The following is a 21,949-nucleotide window of genomic DNA, read 5'->3' as shown; positions in this document are numbered from 1 at the left end:
GCTAGCTTTTGAATAAGCTGAATCTGTCTTTCAGCAGGAATACTCAGCCAGATGAGTGAGATTGACTGGGCATGAAGACAGACACTAATGGGAGTGGAAACACAGATCTGGAGCTGAGGGCATAAAAGCAGGGAGGGGAGAAGCAGTTGAGTGTGGCTGGATAGCATGTTAGACAACATTCCCTCAGATTCAGGAGCTGAGAAACAGCATTATGGGCACCTCAAAGCTCTGCTGCTAATGGAAATGCACTGGCAAATCATATACCATAGGTTTGCTCTCACAGTGGAGGTAATGCTGACTTCTGAGCTCACATGAGCTCTTAATGCCTGTTAGAGTCTGAGATCTACAGAACCTCTGCAAGGCATGGTAAATGTGGGTAGAATCCAATTGAACTTTGGAAGAAGGGAGGAGGAAATCTTCCCTTTACAGAAATAAAAATACAGCAAATCTTTGATTTGTGGGAGGATGTCATGCTTGAGATGTAGTTGGAAAACGTTGGCCACAGGAGTAGGCACTGCAGAACTGCTATAAAAGAATTAAATAGATAGATTTTTTTTCCCATGTAATTTTTGCTGTTGCCAGATGTCTGCAGTAAAAATCTGCATTAATTTCAGTTATTGAACAAGGAGCTGTTTATTGTAAGTTAAATAAAATTGTGCGTGCAAACATCTTTCACTAGCATTTTCCCATTTGTTATTGTGAGTTTAAGCACTACTGGCATAACTATCCTAAAGATTATTTTGTTGTAGGCTTCTTTTTGTAAATCAGTTTCATTTCTATGCTATGCTACATGCTCACAGCAAAAATCAGCTGGGAATCAGCTAGGATCAGGAGCTGCTTGCTTGATTTGTAAGGTATCCAAATGTAATATTGCAGCAGTGTTGGATTTCCTTGACATGAATTATTTTAAGCATTTTCCTACTTTATGAAGGGTTTCAAGAATGTCCATGTGCCACCTTACATGAATTGATCTGGTTTTTGTTGAATAAGTGCTAGTGTGGTTTTTTGGGGCTTAATGATCTTTCAGGTCTTCTAGAAAATGAGAACAGCTCTCAGCAATTACAAAATCACAATGCTTGTAATTACAACAAGGTATTTTAAAAATATTACAGAAATTTTAATTGAAATGGCTTAAATATCTTCAATTATAACCTCTTATGGTTATTTTCTTGTATTCTATTTTGAGCTGTAGTCGATTTGCTCTATTTTATTCAAACAGACAATTCTTATATGAGTAAAGACCAGCATGGTTCATCATCTGAGAGTGAAGATGAAGCACTGGGTAAATATCATGAGGCCTTGTCTAGAACCCAGAGTTCCAGGCTGCCAGTGGTGGATGGCAGACAGCAAAAAAACTATATATGGGAAACCAGACAAAAATATAGTCCCCTGTCTGCAGAATATGATGGATACAGTAGTGAAGCCTCAATAGATGAAGGTAAGAGCTATTTAAAAGCCTTCCTTTTATTCCAAATTTCAGAATTGTGTTCTGGATAAGTAAGTCCAAGATGAGAGCAGCCTGGCTAGCAAATAGTCAGTGTCTGCAAGAAATATCCGGACACCTTTTCTATTAGTGCATGCTCAAAAAAAATAAGAAAAGCACACACTTGTATACATTCTTCCAGAGATACTGCAAATGATACAATATCTTGTTATATTAAGTTTCATTTAATTTTATCATTATTCATTTCATTTTTGGGGCAATTTAAGCTGTTTTTATTTAGGAAGGAAACATGGCAACTCTTGTTGAATTTGTGGTATTATAAATACAAAGAAGACATGTTATTTCTGTATTGATAAGCTGTTCTAACAACAAAGTAAATGGAATTGGTTATTGGCTACAGTGCATATGGTCATTGCAGTGTGCATTGCTGGAATGTTCTGTATCTTTTCTTCTCCTGAAATGACACAAAGAAATTTCTGTAAAGATTAGGTTAATGTATTTTTCCATGGTGGTAAAAGTTGGATTTAAACAGTGGATGTTTTCTTACATGCTCTATATTTCTTGATTTTCAGTTGGGGTGACAGCTTGATGTAGAGGCTGAGAATTTTGCTGTCAATATTTTGTCAATATGCCTTTTTGTATTTGAAAGTAGTTGTGTGAGAACTGTGTCCATAGCCAGTTTCAAGCATGAAAAGTGAGTTTTTCCTGGAGCTAGGGAAAAGTCACATTCTGATACAGGTACTATATTATAGTAAGGTATTTTTGGTCTTTCTTTAGTATGTTAAAATGCAAACTTTTTTTGGTGTTTGAAGTTTTCTAATAAAAAGTGGGTATATGTAATTACAAGATATTTCACCTTAAATGTTCTATACCGTCCAGAAGGGCTTGAAAAAATTTACGATTTCTACAATTTGATATTATCAAATTTACAATTTGATATAATTAAATTATATAAAAGTCTGTTTGCTGTTGAAATTTGAAATTAGTATACGGTCATTTATGATTCTAAGCTAAAACTTGAAGGACATGAAAACCATATTTCAAGTAAGTTGCAGAGTAAAAGGATTCTCTTTTGATCATGAAAAAATTCATTTCTTTCCTTTGCTGTTAAATTACAGGAAGGCAGGTAGTCTGAGTTCCAACAAACAGTGAAGGAGATGCAGAGGTGAGGTCAGGTGGTAAAAACTGATTCTTGAACACTGTGATGGAGAAGGAATAGGGATATTAAAAGTATGTTTGGTTTTGATATCTACTGAGATCTCTCAACAGTGTTGGTGGAGGGAATATGAAAGGCTTTTTTATGGCTTCTGTCGCTGTTGGGAAAGAATGATGATGTATATTAACAGGAGATGGAAAAATGATTAGCAAATAATACCAGATATGAATTATAAGAGAATTACACAGGCAGACTCATTTCAGATATCTAGAATAAGGTATTTCTCTCTCTGCAGACTACTGAGGCTAGTTTTTAAAATAGCCGTAGTTATACAACATCCCTCTTTCAATTTTGTAATTGCTCTGATTTTTTAATCCAATCTAGTTCATCTTCTCAGTGAAAAGTCCTGACTTCATCTGAGCCTTTCACTTTGGCCCTATAGGATTTAAGCTTCAAAGACATTGTGCTAGCCTGTATCCAATTTTTTTTTTTTAATGATTGTGTTCTTTATCATCCTTTTAAGTCATCAGAATTTATATTTACTGATTTTTATCCTGGGGAGTGATAATTTCCAGTCTGGAAATCTGTATCAGGATTACAACCTAAGACAAAAGAACCTTTTTGGCAAGTCCAAATATTGCATCCAGAAAGTTACAGTTGTTACCCCCTCCTCTTTTTTTGTTATTCTTCTGTTGCTAAATATATCTGTCACCAGGTGCTATTCTTTTTCAATGCTCTCTCCATTCTGGAAGCAAGCTGAATAGAAATGCCATTTTAAAATTTATTGTAATGAAAAAGCATTCAGGGTTTGGAAGCAAAAAAAACTTCTAAAACAAAAGCTATCCCAACATTCTAACTTAAAAACTTAGACTTTTTTAACCCCATACTTCTACTTGCACAAAACTTTAATAATGTCAGTATTTTGCTTTTGCTGCTACTTATGAGAGCATTCTCTTCCCACATTTTACAAGGAATGGAGAATAAACAGTGTTATTTTTTTGACAGCCTGCAATCATTCTACACCGTATGTTCGGCAAAATGCTTGCAAATTAGACTGAGGAGTTTGTCTCATTTTATTAATCCATTATTCTCAACAAAATTATGTTCAATACTATGAAAAAAAAGTTTTGGATGTGGTAGCAGATTAACAACCTAACATTTTTCACTTCTCAGTGACCTGAAGGTGGCATGCTGGAATAATTAGTGTTAGTACTTTTTATGTTCTTCCTAAATTACTTCAAAGAATATTTGCACAATGAAAAAAATGTTTTAGAATAGAGGAAGAGACAGCGTATGCCTTATGTGATGATCATTACAGGGGGGAAAGCTGCCCAACATAGAACTTTGATAAAAAAAGGTGAAAACTTCATGAAGGCCTGCAATCAGAAATAAAGGAGAGATTATTACTACCAAGCTGTTCATTTGTGTTCAGAGAAGCGGTTCACTTAACAGAAGACATTAAAAATCTGATTCCAAGGGGGAAGCATCAGCATTCCAGATGTTTCAGTGTGATTTTTAAAAATGCAAAGCTTTACTGTTCCTTAAACTTGGAAAAAAAATCTGTAGAAGACCTAATGCCACAGGAATACTGAGTATTTTTATTAAATACTTGGCTTTTAGGGGTATTGAGTTATTATTATAAGAATTGTAAAGACAGATGATTGAACCATTTATTGACTCTTTTGTGGAACAAGCAGTGTGTTCCTATGCACTTTGTTTAATATGAGAAAAAATTGTCAGTGCATTTGACTTTGTGTGCTTCTTTTTTCTCATATGTGCTTTATCATTTCTACTTCTAAGTCTTTAACATTTTGGCTGTGCTTCCATTGTAAGGCACTGATCAGTCCATATGTTGAGCATGTAACACTTGATAGTGTTAAAGAGAAGTGATGAGAGGACAGAATTAATTTTTGTCTCACCTCCTGTGAGTTTTGCCAGTAAAGCAGCCCCTGATCATTAAGAATAAGGACAAGCGGGAGTGGTTTTTAGGAGATCTGGAAGATCTGCTGAAAGATAGTAGATTTAGATTAGATATTAGGAAAAAATTATTTTCTGTGAGGGTAGCAAGACACTGGAACAGATTACCCAGAGAAGCTGTGGATGCTGCACATCTAGCAGTGATCCAGGCCAGCTTGGATGGATTTCTGAGCAACCGGGTCTAGTGGAAGGTGTCCCTGTCCAGGGCAGAGAGGTTGGAATGAGGTAGTCTGTAAGGTCCCTTCCAACACAAACCATTCCATGATTCCATGACTCTATGAATTCCATCAAAGATAGAGTAGTATGAGTAATGGAAATGATCCTTAGTTTTCAGAAAATTTTGTATTTTTCTGCCGAATTTTCTCTTCAGCAGCTAATCTCTCTGACATGTTCTATTTTGCAGTAGTGAGCTGTGTGTTTTTAAAGGAGTCAATAAACAGTTTTACTGATAACTGTTTACTCTGAACTTCTGCCTTTTAAAATTCATTTGTTTAGATGTGTGTATACTTAACTCTGCTTTCACAAAATTTAACAAAGAGACAAGAACATAATCTTGCCTTTATTAATACACCCTGTATGTTTTGCTTGTCTTGCTAAAAACGTGTTTAATATTAATATGTTTGCATCATTCAGACCACCAAAATGTCTGAACGTATTGTTTTAAGGTTTGCTTGTTATCAATTCTTTAATTTGTTTATTACATCCTTTTTCTGGCTGCATGCCTCTAAAAGCATCATATTCTGAAGCCTGAAAAATTGTGTTGTATGTTTTCATAGCATTCTTTTCTCCTCTAGATGGCCATATTAATCTTTCTTTTCAGCATATTTGTATCTAACGCGCATGGCGTTTTGTATAATGTTTTTAAGACTGAAATGAAGAAAGCTATATGCTCTGCAGGCTTTGTTGGTGTATTTTCATGATGGAATGTTCTAGTAGCACTTTTGATGATTCTCTGCAATTCAGGTGTTTGAATTTTCATTCACAAATACCTGCTTTTGGCCAGTGTCTGACCTAATTAATATATTTGTATTGCACATTTGATGCATTTAGATTTTTACATGTTTATGTATAGATGCACAAAATGAAAAATAAATTACTACTGTGCTTGGATGCAAGTATTTCTACAGACTGTAGGCCATTGTAAATATAAAACTTTTGCAGTGAGCTCCTCATGGACAGGCTTAGTTCCAGAGTATCACTAAAGGAACGCCTAATTCAATAGAAAATCAAGTTGATGAGAAATGTCAACATTAAAAGTAAAATGGTACAGAGGTTTACACCTGAAATTTTCAACTCTTGCACAAAAGATCAAAAGTTTTTAATCTAAGAAAAGAAAAACCTGTGTAACTACAGAATGTGTGACTCAATCTCTCTGCTTAGGTCCAAAATTCCAGGGTTCTTGAAATTTGAAATCTTTATTTTGCCAATAATGTTGTTTTTGTATTTTCTAATATTATCCAGTAAGGTGTGGATACTTGCTGAAGTGACCTATTTTTCTGCTTTCCTGACAAAACTTCCTTTTAGGTTTTTATAATGTGTATTCTGCTTCTTATATTATTTCCTACCATTTCAGTGTTGAATATGTAGTGTTGTCTTTATGTGTTCCAACTGTTTGTAATATTTTGGATGAGGGGATTAATATAGACTGTAATATTTATACATTTGTTTCAGAAAATAAAGAATAAAAATAAAGGGGGAAAAAAGGCAAGGAAAAACAGCGCCATAAGATATTTCTGCTAACAAAGAGTTTATGAATTGAATTGAAATAGGAATCTAAGGGATAAGGAAGTGTAAAAATTTTATATTTAAAATTCGCAAACTTTGTATTTCATTATAGAAATATTTTTTAGTATCTATATTGGGAACATAAATGGACCATACCTTCTTAATAATTTGAATTTCAAAAAGACATACAGTATTATATTGAATTGGCCTCTTTGTCTCCAGTAGCGGCTGCTTCCTCAACTTTGAATAGTCAAGCATTATACTGACAAGTTGTTGTGTGTTTAGTATCTCCATAAGCTTCATAGGCAATGTATTTTTTCTAAGGAAAGTGTCATCTAAATTCCTAAAAATTGAAGTTTTGAAAATTAGAAATGTTAGGATATATTGAAATTGCATTTCAATATAGCCTATTGATTTTATTTTGAAATATACTGAAATCACAGTTTTGCAGGCAGATGTCAAAAACTCTTGACAGTTCTTTGTTTCTGAAATCAAGATTCTCTGAATCCCCTGAGATGAGAAAGGTAGAAGAGGAGAAGAAAACAGTTTGGCTTTTTTTCATAGTTAATTTGTGATGTGCTTAAAGCATTACCTTTTAAAAGCTGTGCAAAATTCCTGATTAGGACCTACCAAGGAGAATTGATCTCATTTTGAGGCAAAATAAGTCACATTGTGAAGGAAAAAGGAGTAAGCTCACTTGCTTATTTAGCAAACTTAGATATACTTTATTTAGCTATTCTTTACCAGTTCAGTACAACCACAGGTTCCATCTCCAGCCTGTTTTAAAATCTTTTTCTAACTTCTCAGTTGGTAAAGCCCCCTGGCTGAAGACATGTTATTTCTGAGATTGGCCCAAGTGCCTTACATTTCACAAGGTTTTTTTGAAACATATGGAAGCACTAAAAGACGGCAGCGAGAAAACATAAGTTCTCTTAAATGAGAATCTGCTGCTCTAGCAGGCATATGCTACTGGATTTTATCCATCTTTTCCATATTGTGAAGGTAGAATATGGTTATTTTTGTAGTTTATCTTCTCCCCTTCTATTCTTCTCTAGGCTTTCGGCACTTTATGTTGATGTGTCTGTGGACATATGTTTGCCTTGTTCCTCAGTGTCAATCTTTGCACGTGAAGGCGACTGTTCTTCTGGAATCTCTTGGATCTAATCCTTTATGCGGCTTTTTGCCTTTTTTTTTTCTCTCTTTTTAGTTTTCATGTCTCAGGAAAAGTCTCCTCACTGAATTACTTGAAAGTATATATAGAGATTTCCTCATAGTATCTTTCCAATGTAAACACTAAAAGCTCTTTCACAAGCATCTCAGAAGTGGTATAGAGGTGAATCTCCCCAGTCTGTTTAAGCAACCTGGAGAGTTTTCATTACTAAATACATTCTGTGAAGGAGGATCCTACTTGTTCAGATTTACCAAGCTGAGGTGAAAGTCTCTGGACAGGCTGAGAGAGGAATAATGGATCACTCAGTGAATTCCATGGTAACTGTATGTTTTGCACTTTAGTTTCTATTTCTATCATTATTCTTTGCATGTAAGTAGATCTCTTTCCAAGCCAAGTGTGAATGAAAACCGACTGTTTTGAAATTATAGAGGGAGGGCCTCTGTATGGCTGTATTGTGTTCAGCAAAATAAGGCCATGAAGTTTTCTCAAAATTCGTCTCTGTAAACTTCAGATACTGAGAATTACAGGCAAAAAATAGGTCTGCCGTGGAACAGAATTGTGTACTGGTGTTCACACTGTAGGACTGAAAGCTCCATTGAGTACTCAATCATGAATAGTTATTTCTCTTCTTTTTCCTCTAAGGGGCATTAAAGAAATAAATAAATTCAGTGAAATGAGTATTTAGGAAAAAGGTGGCCACCCACTTTTTTCTTAGGTGTCTTTATCAGATTACCTGTGAGATTTCTCTGTTGTAACACCTACTGGAAGTAAATACTCATTTTGTCCTACAACTTTGGATAGGCTTAAGGCTTCAAATAGTACATTCAAGGTACATTGAAAGGGTCTTTAGTGAAGAGATTTAAGACAAGTCTTAAGACACCTTCAGAGCAGTATTTCTAAATGCTTCAGAATGTATTTTGAAGGCTGAGTCATGTTGCAGCTGTGAGTACTCCTGTATTCATACTCATTTATCTTATCTGATAGTACTTGTGTACCATCAATTCTTATTATTGATGTACTTTTTGGAGATTTTGGGGGATTTTTTTAGTTACATGTCTTTAATTGGTCCAGCTTCCCTATTCTTGTTTTTCTATTATATGGGCATCTAGCCCTGACATTTTTTATTCTAGGAGTAATTAAAAATCTTCCTGTAGTGTACAGGAGAGTGCAGTGATGCAAATGATACAAAGTTCTGATTCCTGATCATGTGTGTCTGCCTCCTCTGGTTAATTGAAACAAATTTTCATTGGCCCCCAGCCCTTAAAAATCAGAGAATGATGGTATCTTGTGACTTTGAAGCTTCTGGGGAGTGTGGCTGTTGAATCCATTCCTATATCAAGGGAATATTTAAGGGTAGTTTTGTAAAAAAGATACTTTTGTAATTCAAGGACATGCAGAATAGTGTCTAACCTGATTTGCAATGCTTTCTACTTAGTGACTGTGATGCTGTGGGTTTGGGTTTTCTTGTGTTTTTTATTTAGCCAGGTTTTTGCTTGGAGTTTAGTGGGATTTTTCTGAGTTCCAAAGTAGCTTCCTAGTGCATTATGACAGACCTCTATTGTTCTTCTGTAATAGTGGAAGACAGTTCTCTTAAGTGCTTGAAATTACGATGCATGTTTCCACAAAATATACTCAACTGAGCATTGCAGAGACTAAGGTGATTTAAAGATTAACTCTTGCTCTGTCTTTTATTCAGTGTTACAGAATTCAAATATTTTTTTCCTTCTCAAGTATAACCCCTTGTCTTGTGAGAAGTTCCTGATAGAAAGGAACTTTTCTTGAAAGCAGCTGGGCTATGATCATGTTGAGGTTAGCTTCTTTATGTGTATGAATAGCAGACATGCATAATGCTTACAAATTCTTGAGTCCGGGAATAGGCTGAATTCACAGATGGGGGTAGAAAATACATGTGCAGTTCAGTATTACTCATGGAATTTTCTTGAGGAATCTTATGGAGGAGGCAAGACATAAACAGGGATTGAAATGCAAAGGAGATCCATGTCTGAGTTAAAACACTGTTTGGAAGAGAATGGATTTGCTTAGAGGACTTGTGAGTTTAAAAGCCAGATAGGTAGTATCAAAGTTGTGCACAGTCTTTTCAACCAAAGGAAGCACATGAAAGTGCTTGATAGCATGAATTTGGGTAATTCTGAAATCATGGGTTTACCCTGTGAAGAGCAGTAGAGATGCTGGGGAGAAAAAGATGCTGTTTAAAGTATGCATATCATCTACTGCTGAGAGAAGAAACCCTAGTAACAAAACTCAGAGTTAGGGATGATGACAAGATTTTCCACAGAAAAAAATTCCTTTTCCAGCTAGGCCAGCTCCAAAGAGGAGGACAAACTGGAATGGGCTTTTTCTCATGATGTGTACAAGTAAGCAAAGCAGTCTCTCAGATTAGTTCCTCCTGCCAGCATCTTCAATTCTTTGAAGAAATACCCTTGCATTGATGTGAAGGCTTTGAAGAAAGTCACCCTTGGCAATGTGACATCTCTGAAGTGATGTAAATTATACGTTAATGATAACAGGAAAGTTTCCATTTTATTGTAAACTTACTCTTTTAATACCTCTCTTACCTATTTGAATCTGGAATTTATAAGATCATTGACTTGGAAAAGTTCACAGACTGAAATAGTGAGTGAAATAGTTTGTATTTAAAACAGATGCTCTACATTCATAAAATGTAGAACTGTTATTGTTATCACAACAAATAGTACTGTATCAGCTGTAAAGACCATTTCCTTGATGAACCAAGTGCTTTTGCTGATTCTGAGGGTTCATGGCTCTATCATGGGAGTGACTAAGAAACAAGATTGAACAGTAGACTGGAAATCTCTCTGTAGACATTATTAGGTACCTTGGGAAAAGAAATTTTACCCAGTACTCTACTTGCCTCCTGAGAATAGTCATGCTGCTTGATTAGCACAATGGAGCAATTTAGGCAAATATGAGAACTAAAAACTAGAACAGCTTTCACAAAATGGAATAATAGAATGTTTTGGGTTGGAAGGGACCTTAAAGATCATCTAGTTCCAAACCGCTGCCATGGGCAGGGATTCCACCCACTAGATCAGGTTGTCCTGATCCAGGCCCCATTCAACCTGATCTTGAACTTTACATAAGAATATTACCAAAGAATGGCTTACCAGTTCTTCCTCCATAGCAGCTGTGGACAAATGGAGCATTTTTCTTACCTTTAAAGGTTAAAACCAGAGGATTTTTAACTCTAGTCTGAAATTAGAGTTTACCTCCCAGTTGTGCATTTTCCTGTAGGTTAAGGAGAGGTTACCATTAGGACTGTTTGTTTATATTCTGAGCACATTACATTTTAACCTTTTTTGTAAAAATACATCAGGGTTTTTTTGTAAGTGAACTCTTTTTCTGTTTGGTTACCTAATGTAGATTGTTTTCCTTATGCATATGTATAAGTTTCATAGACATGCTATAACTATCTTGTAAGTATTCTCTTGGAATGGTTTAATGAATATTTTTCCCTTACACAAATTAAACAGTGTTACCATTTTAATCTGATAACATGAATTTTATTGTTAGGATAACTATTTTCATAGCTACTTTGACTATATTATTGGAGACTGTATTGTATCTAAGTAAACAATATAAAATTGTGTCTGTAGCTTCTGTGGAGGCAAAGATCCGTAATTTGTTTTCTTGCAAAATGAGTTCTTATTTGCTATTTGAAACAGTTGTCTTATGAAGCTATCCTAAATTTTAGGATTTGTTAGAATATTTTCCTCGGGGAAAGGGTAAGCATGTTATGTTATACAACTTGAAGTAATTTTTTGGTTTCTGTCCTTTTAGTTTGAGGCGAACTTTTGGGTTTTTTGGGGGTGGGATTGGTTTTTTGCAATTACCTTTCCTCCACTGTATTTACAAGCTGGAAATGGATCCTTAGCTAATGTCATTGCCATGCTTCTGGTCATTTTGGTGCAGCTGAAGATTATCTGCTATGAAGGAATCATGGTCTCATGAAATCATACAGGAAACCTTAAAGAGAAAGTTATTTTATTATGGAAAATCTGATTCTGGTCCTTTGAGAGAAGCTAGCAGACATGGTTAACTGGCTATAAGATTTTCTGCATGGTCATCTAGGCCCAATTCAATCAAAGCTTGGTCTTTAAATTTGTAAATAGAAACTCTTGCTGCATTCACCCTCTCACCACTTTGTAGTTCAGCAGCATATGTTTTTGTGTATATATTTGTACAATTTGCTTGAAAAAATTGACCCAGCTCTCCATTTTGACCTTTGGTTTCAGTCTTGTTGAACCATTCTTAATTTTGTCCTTCAAAGTATTTTGTAAAAGATTTTCAATTATCATGATTTCCTAATTATTTTAATTTTTAAAGAAGTTTTATCACATTCCTTTGCAAATATATCAATTTGTCAGATAAAGGTTAAAAATTAGATACATTTTATTCATGTTAAAGTCACACCCAGCTTATTTAAAGGCAGCTTTGACTTAGAGTTGCAAGCCTGAGGATATTGATTTGAATTATGCATGACTGTCTGGTATGCAGTTCCATTAGCCTGCTGGATGGATAATGTAAACATGTTCAGAATTTTAAGTATCCTATATGAGCAGCAGGTTAAAAATAGAGCTGATAAGAGCATGTGTATCTGAAAAATCCAAATCTTGGAGAATGAAACTACAAAAGGATCATGTCTTCAAGAGGCTGACTTCAGGTGTGAATTTCTTTCCTTTGAAACTGCTCAGCCCGAACAAATACAGCTGATGTGTGTGATTTGAACAGGTGACACGGCTGCTGTTGGCTGCTGCAAAGCATTGATAGCTATACCAGAAAACACACTCACAACCAAAAGGCCTGGACCAACCCTGTGGCTTTTGGCCAAAAAAGAGGGGTTGTGTCTGTTCTGGTTCACATTGGTCAAGATTTACTCTAGGGATCAGGCTAATTTCTTCACATCTGAAGATATCATATCTGAAGATAGGATTTGTAATGGTGTTTGATTTTGCTCAAAATTTCTGTGGCTTTCTCTTCATGGTTAATCTAATAAGTTGTTTGGTTATCCCTGTGTTCTGCTCAGTCAGTAGTTTGGTAGCAGAAATAATGACTTCTGAACTTTGCTTTTAAATCCTCAGCACTGTGCTAGTAAGATTTAAAAATAGCATCTTTTTAGAATTTTGCCCAAGTTCTTCCTGTGAATTTTAATAGAAAAAAACCACTACTCTGGAGTGAAAAGTACAATGTCATCTATGTTACATTCTATAAAGATTTATTATATTTCCAAGTGTTTCTGTTGCATCTGCAGCATTTGTGGCAATTTGATGAGTTAAATGAAAATTTTGAAAAATACTACTGCACTTACTTTCAACATCTGATTGATACAAACCAGAAAACTGGTCTTTTTGCATTAATTTTTACCTACCTTCTCAAAACTATTTTGCTTGGAATCCTTTGTATTTGGCTTTGTTAAATGTTATACATAATGCCAGAATGGAACTATTTTTAGATTATAAGAATGAGAGAAAATAATGATGTCTTTTCCTTGGACTTTACAATTTTCATTTACTTACATCTTAATATAGCAATAATGCCATGAAAATTTGCAAGTATATGTAGGACTTAAAAGCTGTTCTTGATTATGAAGTTGATTATACTTCTCTGATACATTTTTTCTTCTCAACTCTTGGTTCATGAATTGTATATCCACATAAAAATGTGGCCAGCAGATAATTCTTGGGTAGCACTGGTAAAGTTTGAAGAGGTGCTTTATGTTGGTGGTCATTTTCCCTCTTAACTGAGGAATAGTTAATCTGTTAAGAGATGGGCATCTAATGCCCTCCTTCAGAGAAGCTCATCACCCTGCTATTTGATACTAGCTGCTCTCTTGACTGTTTTCAGAGTGAAATTCCCTTCATTGGCAATAAGAAGCACTGCTCCCAGTCATCTGCTTGTCCTGGTGCCATTTCTTTCCTGTTAAGAGAAGGCACTTTAGAAAAAAAAATCTTTTGAAATAGCAACAGTAGTTGCCATAAGTGTTAAAGGCAATCTGTTGGCCACATAAGTCTTGGGAGCTACTGCCGCAATTTCCAGAGAACTTCAACATTTTGAAAAGGAAGAACTTTAGAGGGATAGTAACAATAGTAGTTATTTCTCAAAAAAAGACTACTTTGCTCTTTAACTCTTCTCAGAGAGGACTGGGGGAATCTCTTGTGTGTTTTTGTGCCCAGTGGAGATAGTCCAGGAGAATACTATACAAAGGAGAAAAAATAGCATGTGTTACAGTGAATTTAACAGCCTGAGTACTGAGCCATTCTATAATAGCCTGAGTACTGAGCCATTCTCCACTGTTCCAGATGCTCTTTTTTTTGTTGGGTTTTTTGTTTTTGTTTTTGTTTTTTTTTTGTAAGTGGTACTGACATAAAACTGGAGAACTGTAATATTTTGGTAGCACAGACAACTTAGCATAAATGCCACAATGTAGCAGTAAATTTTGAGATCCTTTTCCTTGTTCTCTAGCTTTTCTAGCTTTTTTTCTTTTAAAAGAAATTTTCAGGGGACAAAAAAAGAAGTGAGATTTAATTCTAGTTGAAAGTTTACGGTAAAAACATTATGTGGATTTTTTGGTCCCCAAAAGGAAATTTGAGACAGTTAGAAGTTGAATTTAAAGGTTAAAAGAAATCCAGGGAAATATAAGTCTAGCCTACATTGACACTGTTAGAAAAATGAAAATATTTTATGTTTCTTTACTTCATAAAGTAAACAAATTAATAGAAAACTTGTGGAAAACTTGCAGAATGTTGCAGAACTTGCAGTTATTTCATAATACTAGCAAGGGTAAGAGTCTGGAGTTTATGCATCAGTGTCTCTGGCTCGGATATTATACTTCAAATTCTCTGTATTTTAAAGCAGGGTTAAGCCTGTGGATGTGAAGGAGCCAAGTATGTTTTTTATTGAGTGTTTTGTTGTAATACTTAGAGAAGTTTAGATAACTGAGGAAAAGAGGCAAGAGCAGCATTTGTCTACTCAATCTTCACTGTCTTTCTTGCTCTTTCTTAGTTGCCACCATGACACTCATTTATGCAGTTGATGTCTTTCCATTGATTTAACGCATTGAAAGCTGGGAGACAGTTCTGAGTCTCTGTCAAGTTTGTATTACAATAATTTGTTTTTCCTTCTGGTTATTCCCCTTTACTTTTCACACATAAATTCAGATTATGCTATCAGCACTTGGTTTTTGAATACTGTGTAAATTTTGCTGTCGCAGTGAGAGTCCTTTGTTTTTGAGAAGAGGTCAGAATACAAAAAGCATAATGGGAAAAATCTGTTTAACTGCCCTCTTCTCCACTGAATAAGTACAAATTATTCCCAGCTTGTTGGAAAGCAATCTGCATTTGAAAATGTCCATAAGAAATTGGTATAAAAAGGGAGTTTAGGGGAGTTCTATTTACTCTAGTTTATGCATAATATCAGAGTTGCATGCAATGTTTCTGCTACTCCTTTCAGAAATGCTCATCGAGATTTGCCGTGTTTTCCATCTTCTGTGGATATATTGATGTGGAAACACTTAAACTCTGTCAGCTCAAAATAAGCAGCAAACTCAGAATGATTCCCATTTTCATTTCAACACTGTTTCAGTGTTGGTCAGATTAAATTAATTTATGTCTGTATCTTTTTTTTCTTTTGTTTTTCTTGAGCAAAAGTCCTGGATTTCAGACAGAAAAAAACCTGTTTGTTTATTTCATTACAAATGGTAGTACTATATGGCATATTTGGGTTGTTGTTTTTTTTTTTTTGGTGGGGGGGGGGGGGTGGTGGGAAGAGGAAGACAAACACTTGAAGGGGTTAGATATTCATCCTGTATAGATTGCTTAGATTCCTACTGTGCTGGTTTTCTGGTGTTCGATAAGGCACACAAAGCAGTTGTGGGAGAAAGCATATCACTTGTATCCATGGTAACTCGAAAGATACTTTGGAACTCAAAAGGATGGAATAAGCCAGAGTAATAGGTCTCATTATGAGGGCAAAATACATAAAAGGTTCAGGCATATGCTTTTAATTAGTTGCCAAAAATAGCTGGAATCGGGGATGATGCAATGAAACAATAATTCTTGGTGTTAGAAATGAGCAACACTTGAAATCTAAAAGATGTGCTCAGATGAAAGGCTTTATCTTACCATCTTATGGGTATTCAGTCCATGAATACTGATAGATTTGCACTGGTTTCTTAATCATGCTTAGGACATGAGAGTGCACACTGATAAAAGCTCCTGCAAGTCTCACATGACTGTAAGTTTCTGAAGTTCCATAGTGATGTTAATTTTCATGGCTGTGATGCATCTTCTTATGAATAGTATGTGCAAGGCATTCTCTGCTGTCTCACAAGAGCTCTGCTTGAAAAATAAATGTAATGTGTGCTTCTATGTAGGGATAACAAACAAGTAATTGAAAATGAAGATTAATTTGAGGTTAAAGATCCAGTATTTTTCAGAATAAGGCACTTTAATTAATTTTAAAATAGGAAGGTAAACACTGGGAAAAAGTGTGAAAACTTGAATGGATAGACTAGAATGGAATACCAGAGAACAAAAATAGTGCAATATATGAAGTACAATATATAGGATATTTGAAAAACCATTTTAATAAAAATATTTTAACACTGTGAATAATTTTGAAGTTTTCTATTTGAACATCAGTGTTTGTAAGGAATCCATCTTGTATTGCAGTGCAATTCTCCACATTATTTCCTCTGTTGCTATAGAAACTAATTCTAGTGCAGCTGTGATCGCTTATCAAAATTCTAATGTTTCAATAACCATTTCTTATTTTGAGTTATTTAAATAGCCTTGTCTTACTTTGAATCAAACTGCAAATTTCATCACTGCTGAATTGTTGACTGGTCAAAATGTTAATGCAAAGTGATGGCAAATGCTCTGGGGTTGTGGTTTGGGTTTTTTTTTTTTTCTTTTTGCTATCTAAGCTATCATACTTGTTGTTAAAGTTGGAATAACAAGCAAATTAAGGCTCTTTTCACTTGTTAAATTTCAAAGGTCAATATTTGCTGTCTAACATCAGCATTTTGTAATGCACATTGCTTCCTCACTGTAATCTTAATTATATTTAATATTACATCAACCTTAAATGGTTACTGGTACATAGCCATGGGGGGTTGTGTGTGTATGTATGTATATTTGTGTGTTTACATATATGTCTGTGTAAACTATTTTTAAGATGCTTTTAACGTAAGGTATATGTCTTGACATTTTACTTTTGTTGAAATAAAATTTTCAATGATACTATAGTAGAATGCCACCAGTTAGCAAAGTATTCTGGATCTCTTTTGCTCCTTGTATTATTTGTTTCTTTGGAATTGGGTTTGAGGTTTTTTTAGTGTCAGTAGTGGTGGGTTTTGGGGATTTTTTGTGGGGTTTTGTTGGCTGGTTGGTGGTTTTGTTTGTTTGCTTGTTTTCTAACAATGGAAGTGCTACACTGGTAGGTCATATGAATTTAATGCAGGATGCAGCAACGTTCTCATTGTGAGCCATGTTAAACATCATTCTGCTGAATATGTTTTCAACTGTAAGGCTAAGATCTAAAAACTTCACTGACACCAAATTATGAGGAAGGGTGTGATGGTAATTGGCCTGGAGTAATGTGTTGTGTATTTCTGCTGCTGTACCACAGCTCCCAAAATGTTCCTGCAGTACTTTTCAGGATAATCACTGACTTTCTAATGAGTGTACACTAATTTCATGTAGAGTGAAATAAATAATTTTCAATTTTGAAATTATCATACAAACATTTTGCAGCTGTAGCTGTCAGACTTTGATTACTAATTAACTGCTCTGCACCACCTTTAAGTTTCTTATTCAGCAAGCAGCATCAAACAGTAATTTCAAATTAGATATATAAATTCTTCCTAGTGTAAGAAAGGTCTATGAGAAAAAAATTTTGATGGATAGGCATATTTTTACTCTGTGCCAATGGCTAGTAGGTTTATTATTGTGAGTATAAGACCACGACAGCACCATTTTCTAGATAGTGTTTTGGGAAGTTCAGTGTGTTGAGAATGGCTGTTCCTCGATTGTTCAGTGCTGTTTGTTTGGGTGGATGACATGGAAGAGGAGCTCCCCTCCTGCTGTTTGCTGTGTGCTCTGGCTCTCAGGAGCCCTTATGCAGCTTGGCCACTGTTTTCTCATGCTCATAAGCTCTTGCTTAGCTCTTATGGCTGGTGCTGTGGCGGAATGAAAATATCTTTACCAGCCAGACTCATATTCATTTAGTCGTGTCGAAATGCAGAAAGTTACCTATTTTGTGGATTGTATGACAGCTATGGAAACATAGCAACACCTACCTCATCCATTGCATGTAAGCCTAGTGAAGCAGCTCGTCTGTGACAGTAGGAGGTCTCCGAAGCGCTGCAAAGAAGTGCAAGAAATTTAGTTTTGAATAATTGTGTTTCTTTATGCCTGGAGAAACTTGTTTGAGGCCTTGCTGGAGTGAGCAGAACAGACTGACATGCTCCCTGCTGGTTAATCTGTGCCTTTTCTGTGAATTCTTAGCCCTCTTACTGGGTGTGTGAAGGAAAGATATGTTGGTTTCGAAGCATATCCATTTCTGTGATTTCACAGTGTCTATTTTGCCTTTCTTTTTCTGCAGAGTTGGCTCTGTAAATGATACCAGAACCATTCCTAAGCGAACTTTCTACAGATGCTAATATCTGAAAGGTTTTAGAGGAGTTCTTGACCCTACACAGACAATTTTCTTCTTTTTTTTGACCTGTTAGGCGCTCCTGCAAACTGATATAATAGATTTTTTTTCTGGGTTTTAGCTGCTTTTTTATTTGGTAAAGTTATGAGAGCCATTTCAAAACAGCAAAAAAAAAATAAAATCTGATATTTCTAGAATGCTTTTACCAGAAATACTTTATTATACTGCAGGGAAGGCAGTCCATTTTACTAGAGCAAGCCACTGAGCCAGTGTGTCAAGGAGAGAAAGTGCCTGAATAGGTAAGAGAAATCAAGGTCCCTTGCAATTCTAGGATCTGAATAAATAATTACCACTGTCTTCCCACCTAAAGGAAAGATAACAATAAATATAAAATATAAATGCAAAAATAAATGCTAATTGTTAGAAGTGTCTTGCCTCTCCTGGAATGTAACTAGCTGTGTTCTCTAGGTTGTGCAGATTTTCACCTACAAATATGGATATTTCCACCCATCAGACATCACTGTTTTCTCTTTTATCTCTTTGCTCTGTTGACATTGCTTTTTTCTCAGATCTGAACTACTTTTTTGCATGTCATATGTTGTTTTATTTTCCCATTCCTCCACCTTTCTTCCTCTGTCATTTTTGCTTTGTTATTTTACCTGTTTGTAATTTTTCATTCCTGCTTGCATCTTGTCTGTTCTTTATTTCTCTTTGCACATTCTCATTTTCTATGCAGATCTACTAAACTTTTCTCTCTTTATTTCTTTTCTTTGTTTATTTGACAACAAACCACTATTTTTTTTTCATGAATCATTGCACTACTTTCTCCTTTTGCCTTTTTTTCCCTTATTCCCTGTACCTTTTTTCCCATCCGCATGATTTATTTTTTATTTTCTGTTCCTTCTCTTCCACTGCAAAGCCAGTGATATTGGAAAACTCTGTGGGGGTATATGTATGAGAGGTTTTCATGTTGATGGTGTTATATTTATGGCAATTTTTCATTTTGGTGGTGGTATTAATTCCAAGTGAATTTTAGATTAATAATAATTTTAAAGCCTGAAGTATAAAAAATAAAAATTAAAAAAACAAACAAACAAAACCAAACCCTCAAAAAACAACAGAAGAAGTGTCTAGAGTACTAGTTGTAAAATATTTGATTTCTGTTCTTCTGTTCCACAGTTCTCTGAAAGCTTTCTGTGATGAGGAACACTTCTGAGCTAGATTCACAGCAATCTTTATTCTCTTGTTTTCACCCTGTACTTCAGTTCTCCATCCATAAAATGCCAAACCTGTTAACTTCCAATATTATAACACTACCATAATCCACCATAATATGTATTTCACTTATATCTGTGTTAACAGCTATGAGATAGCCAAATTGTGATCACATAGCTAGCTGAAGTAGATGGGCAGAAAATTTAAACCCTACTGAAATGGTTTATGCATAATCCTTGTAGTGCTGCTTTCTTAGTAACTCACTCCAACAGAGAATCCTTTGCAGTTAAAAATGCTGTGAAAACAAGGCAGAGGAATCAAGCTTTGTGTTCCTATTCTGTAAACAATTCTTTATGCAAAGTATCTTTTATGGTTGATTTTCATCTGTTTCTATTTATTAGTGGTAAATAGAAAGATTAAATGGTAGGGAATTTTACATCCTTTTTTTTTTTTTTTTTTTTTAATTGCAATATGCAGCTACCAGGGTAGAGGTATTTTTAAGAAACCATGAAGTTACTGCATTTTAAGTTGCAGAAGGAGTTCTCAATAAGAGAGTAGTTTTATTTTACTTAAAATAAAAGTATGGAAAAAAGAATTATGGAATTCTGATAGTTAAATACTGTAGGTGTTGTATATACTGCAGAACACATCTTGTGTATATCAGTAAATTAATTAAGATCTTGAAAGGGGAGTATTGTGTCACTTTGAAAACTTTGTATTTTTTAATTTTTGTCAAATATAAAACCAAATATGCCTGAAATTAATTGCAAAAACATTAAAATGCTGGAGAAAATAATCCACACAACACATTAATCTTGCTTTCTAATCATGCTTTGTTTCCTCATTTGAGACTGAACAGAGTGAAAGTAGGAACATTACAGGAATATTAGCTGTGTGTTACAATACTTCACTGGGAATTGATTTTAGACCTCTGTGGGATCTTTTTCACTTTTTCAGCACTTCATTGCTGCTCAACTCCTGTGCTTAATACCACAGCTGTAGTAGAATTAAACTGGACTGGAATTTGAGCTTTTATTTAAGGTGATAACTGTACTCAAAAGAAGTATAGCAATGACAGGAAAATATTTCCTAAGCCCATATCCTGCTGCTTCTGTTTGGAAGTATGAGGGAGGTGCTGCTGTGCACATACTGGTGAGAAATTGGGGTTCTCAAGGCCTGGGATGCTTTATAGTGGGGGGAGTTTTCAAAGCTTTTAGCTGTTAAGCTCTGAATTTCCCTAAAGCACCCATAAATGCTGGTGAGAGAGCTGAATTTGGGAGAATTTTCACAGAGATGATAAAAGGCATTTCCTTGTCACCAAGATACTCCTAAGATTTCAAAGCTGGTTGTCAATCACCCTCAGCAAGCAGGACTTCTAGCATATTTTAAAAGAGAGAAGAATAAATAAAGGGAAGATTCTATGAATTCATTTAACTTATTACCTTTTTGGAAGTGATATTTTTCTAAAAATTTTGATAACTTGGAAAAAACAGTGTGCAGAGGTTCATAGGAATACCTGTTCATTTATTAAATTAGTCAACGTAGTGATCTGAAAAGTAGCGTAAAGGAAATTTGACTGCTTATAAAAATAGTAAAAGTGTAACCATCATCTAAATAGAAATGAAAATACATTTTTCTACCTGAATGGGCATATGCTTTATCTAAGGAAATATAATTATGGAAGGGGAAACAAACAATTTCACTTCTTTAAGACCACAACTTTCAAAAAGCTTTAGAGCTGAATGAGGTCTCAGAAAACAAGAGGTTTTAAAATTAAAAAAAAAAAGCATTCTGGAGCTTGATATATTGATATTCACGTCAATAAAAGATTAATAATATTGAACCATTAAATTTAAGTATTATTTAGATGTATTCTGGACAACTGAAAAGTAGAAATACAGAACCAGGTAGCAGAACTCCTTCGTATTCCAATTAATATGAATGCTCTATAAGGAACCAGAGAATGATACTTAAATTGAAAACAAATTAATTCAATAGATGGCAATGTATAATTTTCATTGAAAGACGACCAAAATATTTGGGAAGGAAACAAAAGAATGTCTTTGACAGCTAGTTCACGATAATGCTTTTAATAATGTATTTGTACTTAAAATGTTATAAATGGATAATTTTGGAAAGAGATTTTTTTTCACTAGTGCTGGGCTTTTCTGGATTGCTTTGTAAAACAGACCATAAATTCTTACAAATAAGAAGTGTTTTAGTAAGTACAGAGAGCAAAGAGTAAATTTCGTTTTTAGGGAAACAAAATACAGCTGTAATTCTACAGGCTCAAGATGTAAAGAGACCCAGTAAAAAAAAAAAATACTGTGTGTGTTTCAGTTGGTCTTAGACCTTTCCTGTGGAAGAAAATTGAAGTTTTAAGGACTGGACATAAAGATAATTATATCATTTTGAATTTCTTTATTTAAAAAGCAAAAAAGAACCTTTTTATTACATGAATGACCAATAACACTTGAGAGACTGAGGCAAATGCAGTGATAAAAGCTTCACATGACATCAGGTGTAAATGACAGCAATGCTGTTTTGATTTCCATAGGTCTGGGAGTAA

General features: G+C 34.8%; 1 protein-coding gene across 2 annotated transcripts in view; it reads left to right on the top strand.

The window, feature by feature from the left end:
- SYT14 (synaptotagmin 14) overlaps positions 1 to 21,949 on the top strand; it is an 88,599-nt gene that overhangs the window by 31,472 nt on the left and 35,178 nt on the right. Inside the window, exon 4 of one of the 2 annotated variants that reach the window (XM_071426758.1) lies at positions 1,220 to 1,438. The exons of the other annotated variant lie outside the window; for it this stretch is intronic. Within the exon in view, the coding sequence (XP_071282859.1) occupies positions 1,220 to 1,438 (219 nt within the window). The remainder of the gene's footprint in view (positions 1 to 1,219; positions 1,439 to 21,949) is intronic. 2 annotated transcript variants of the gene reach the window in all.

The sequence above is a fragment of the Agelaius tricolor genome, unplaced genomic scaffold, assembly GCF_023055355.1.
Source record: "Agelaius tricolor isolate 1412-34295 unplaced genomic scaffold, bAgeTri1.0.p SCAF_1, whole genome shotgun sequence".
In the NCBI taxonomy this organism is placed as follows: Eukaryota; Metazoa; Chordata; class Aves; order Passeriformes; family Icteridae; genus Agelaius; species Agelaius tricolor.
This window is presented reverse-complemented; position numbering and strand designations above follow the sequence as displayed.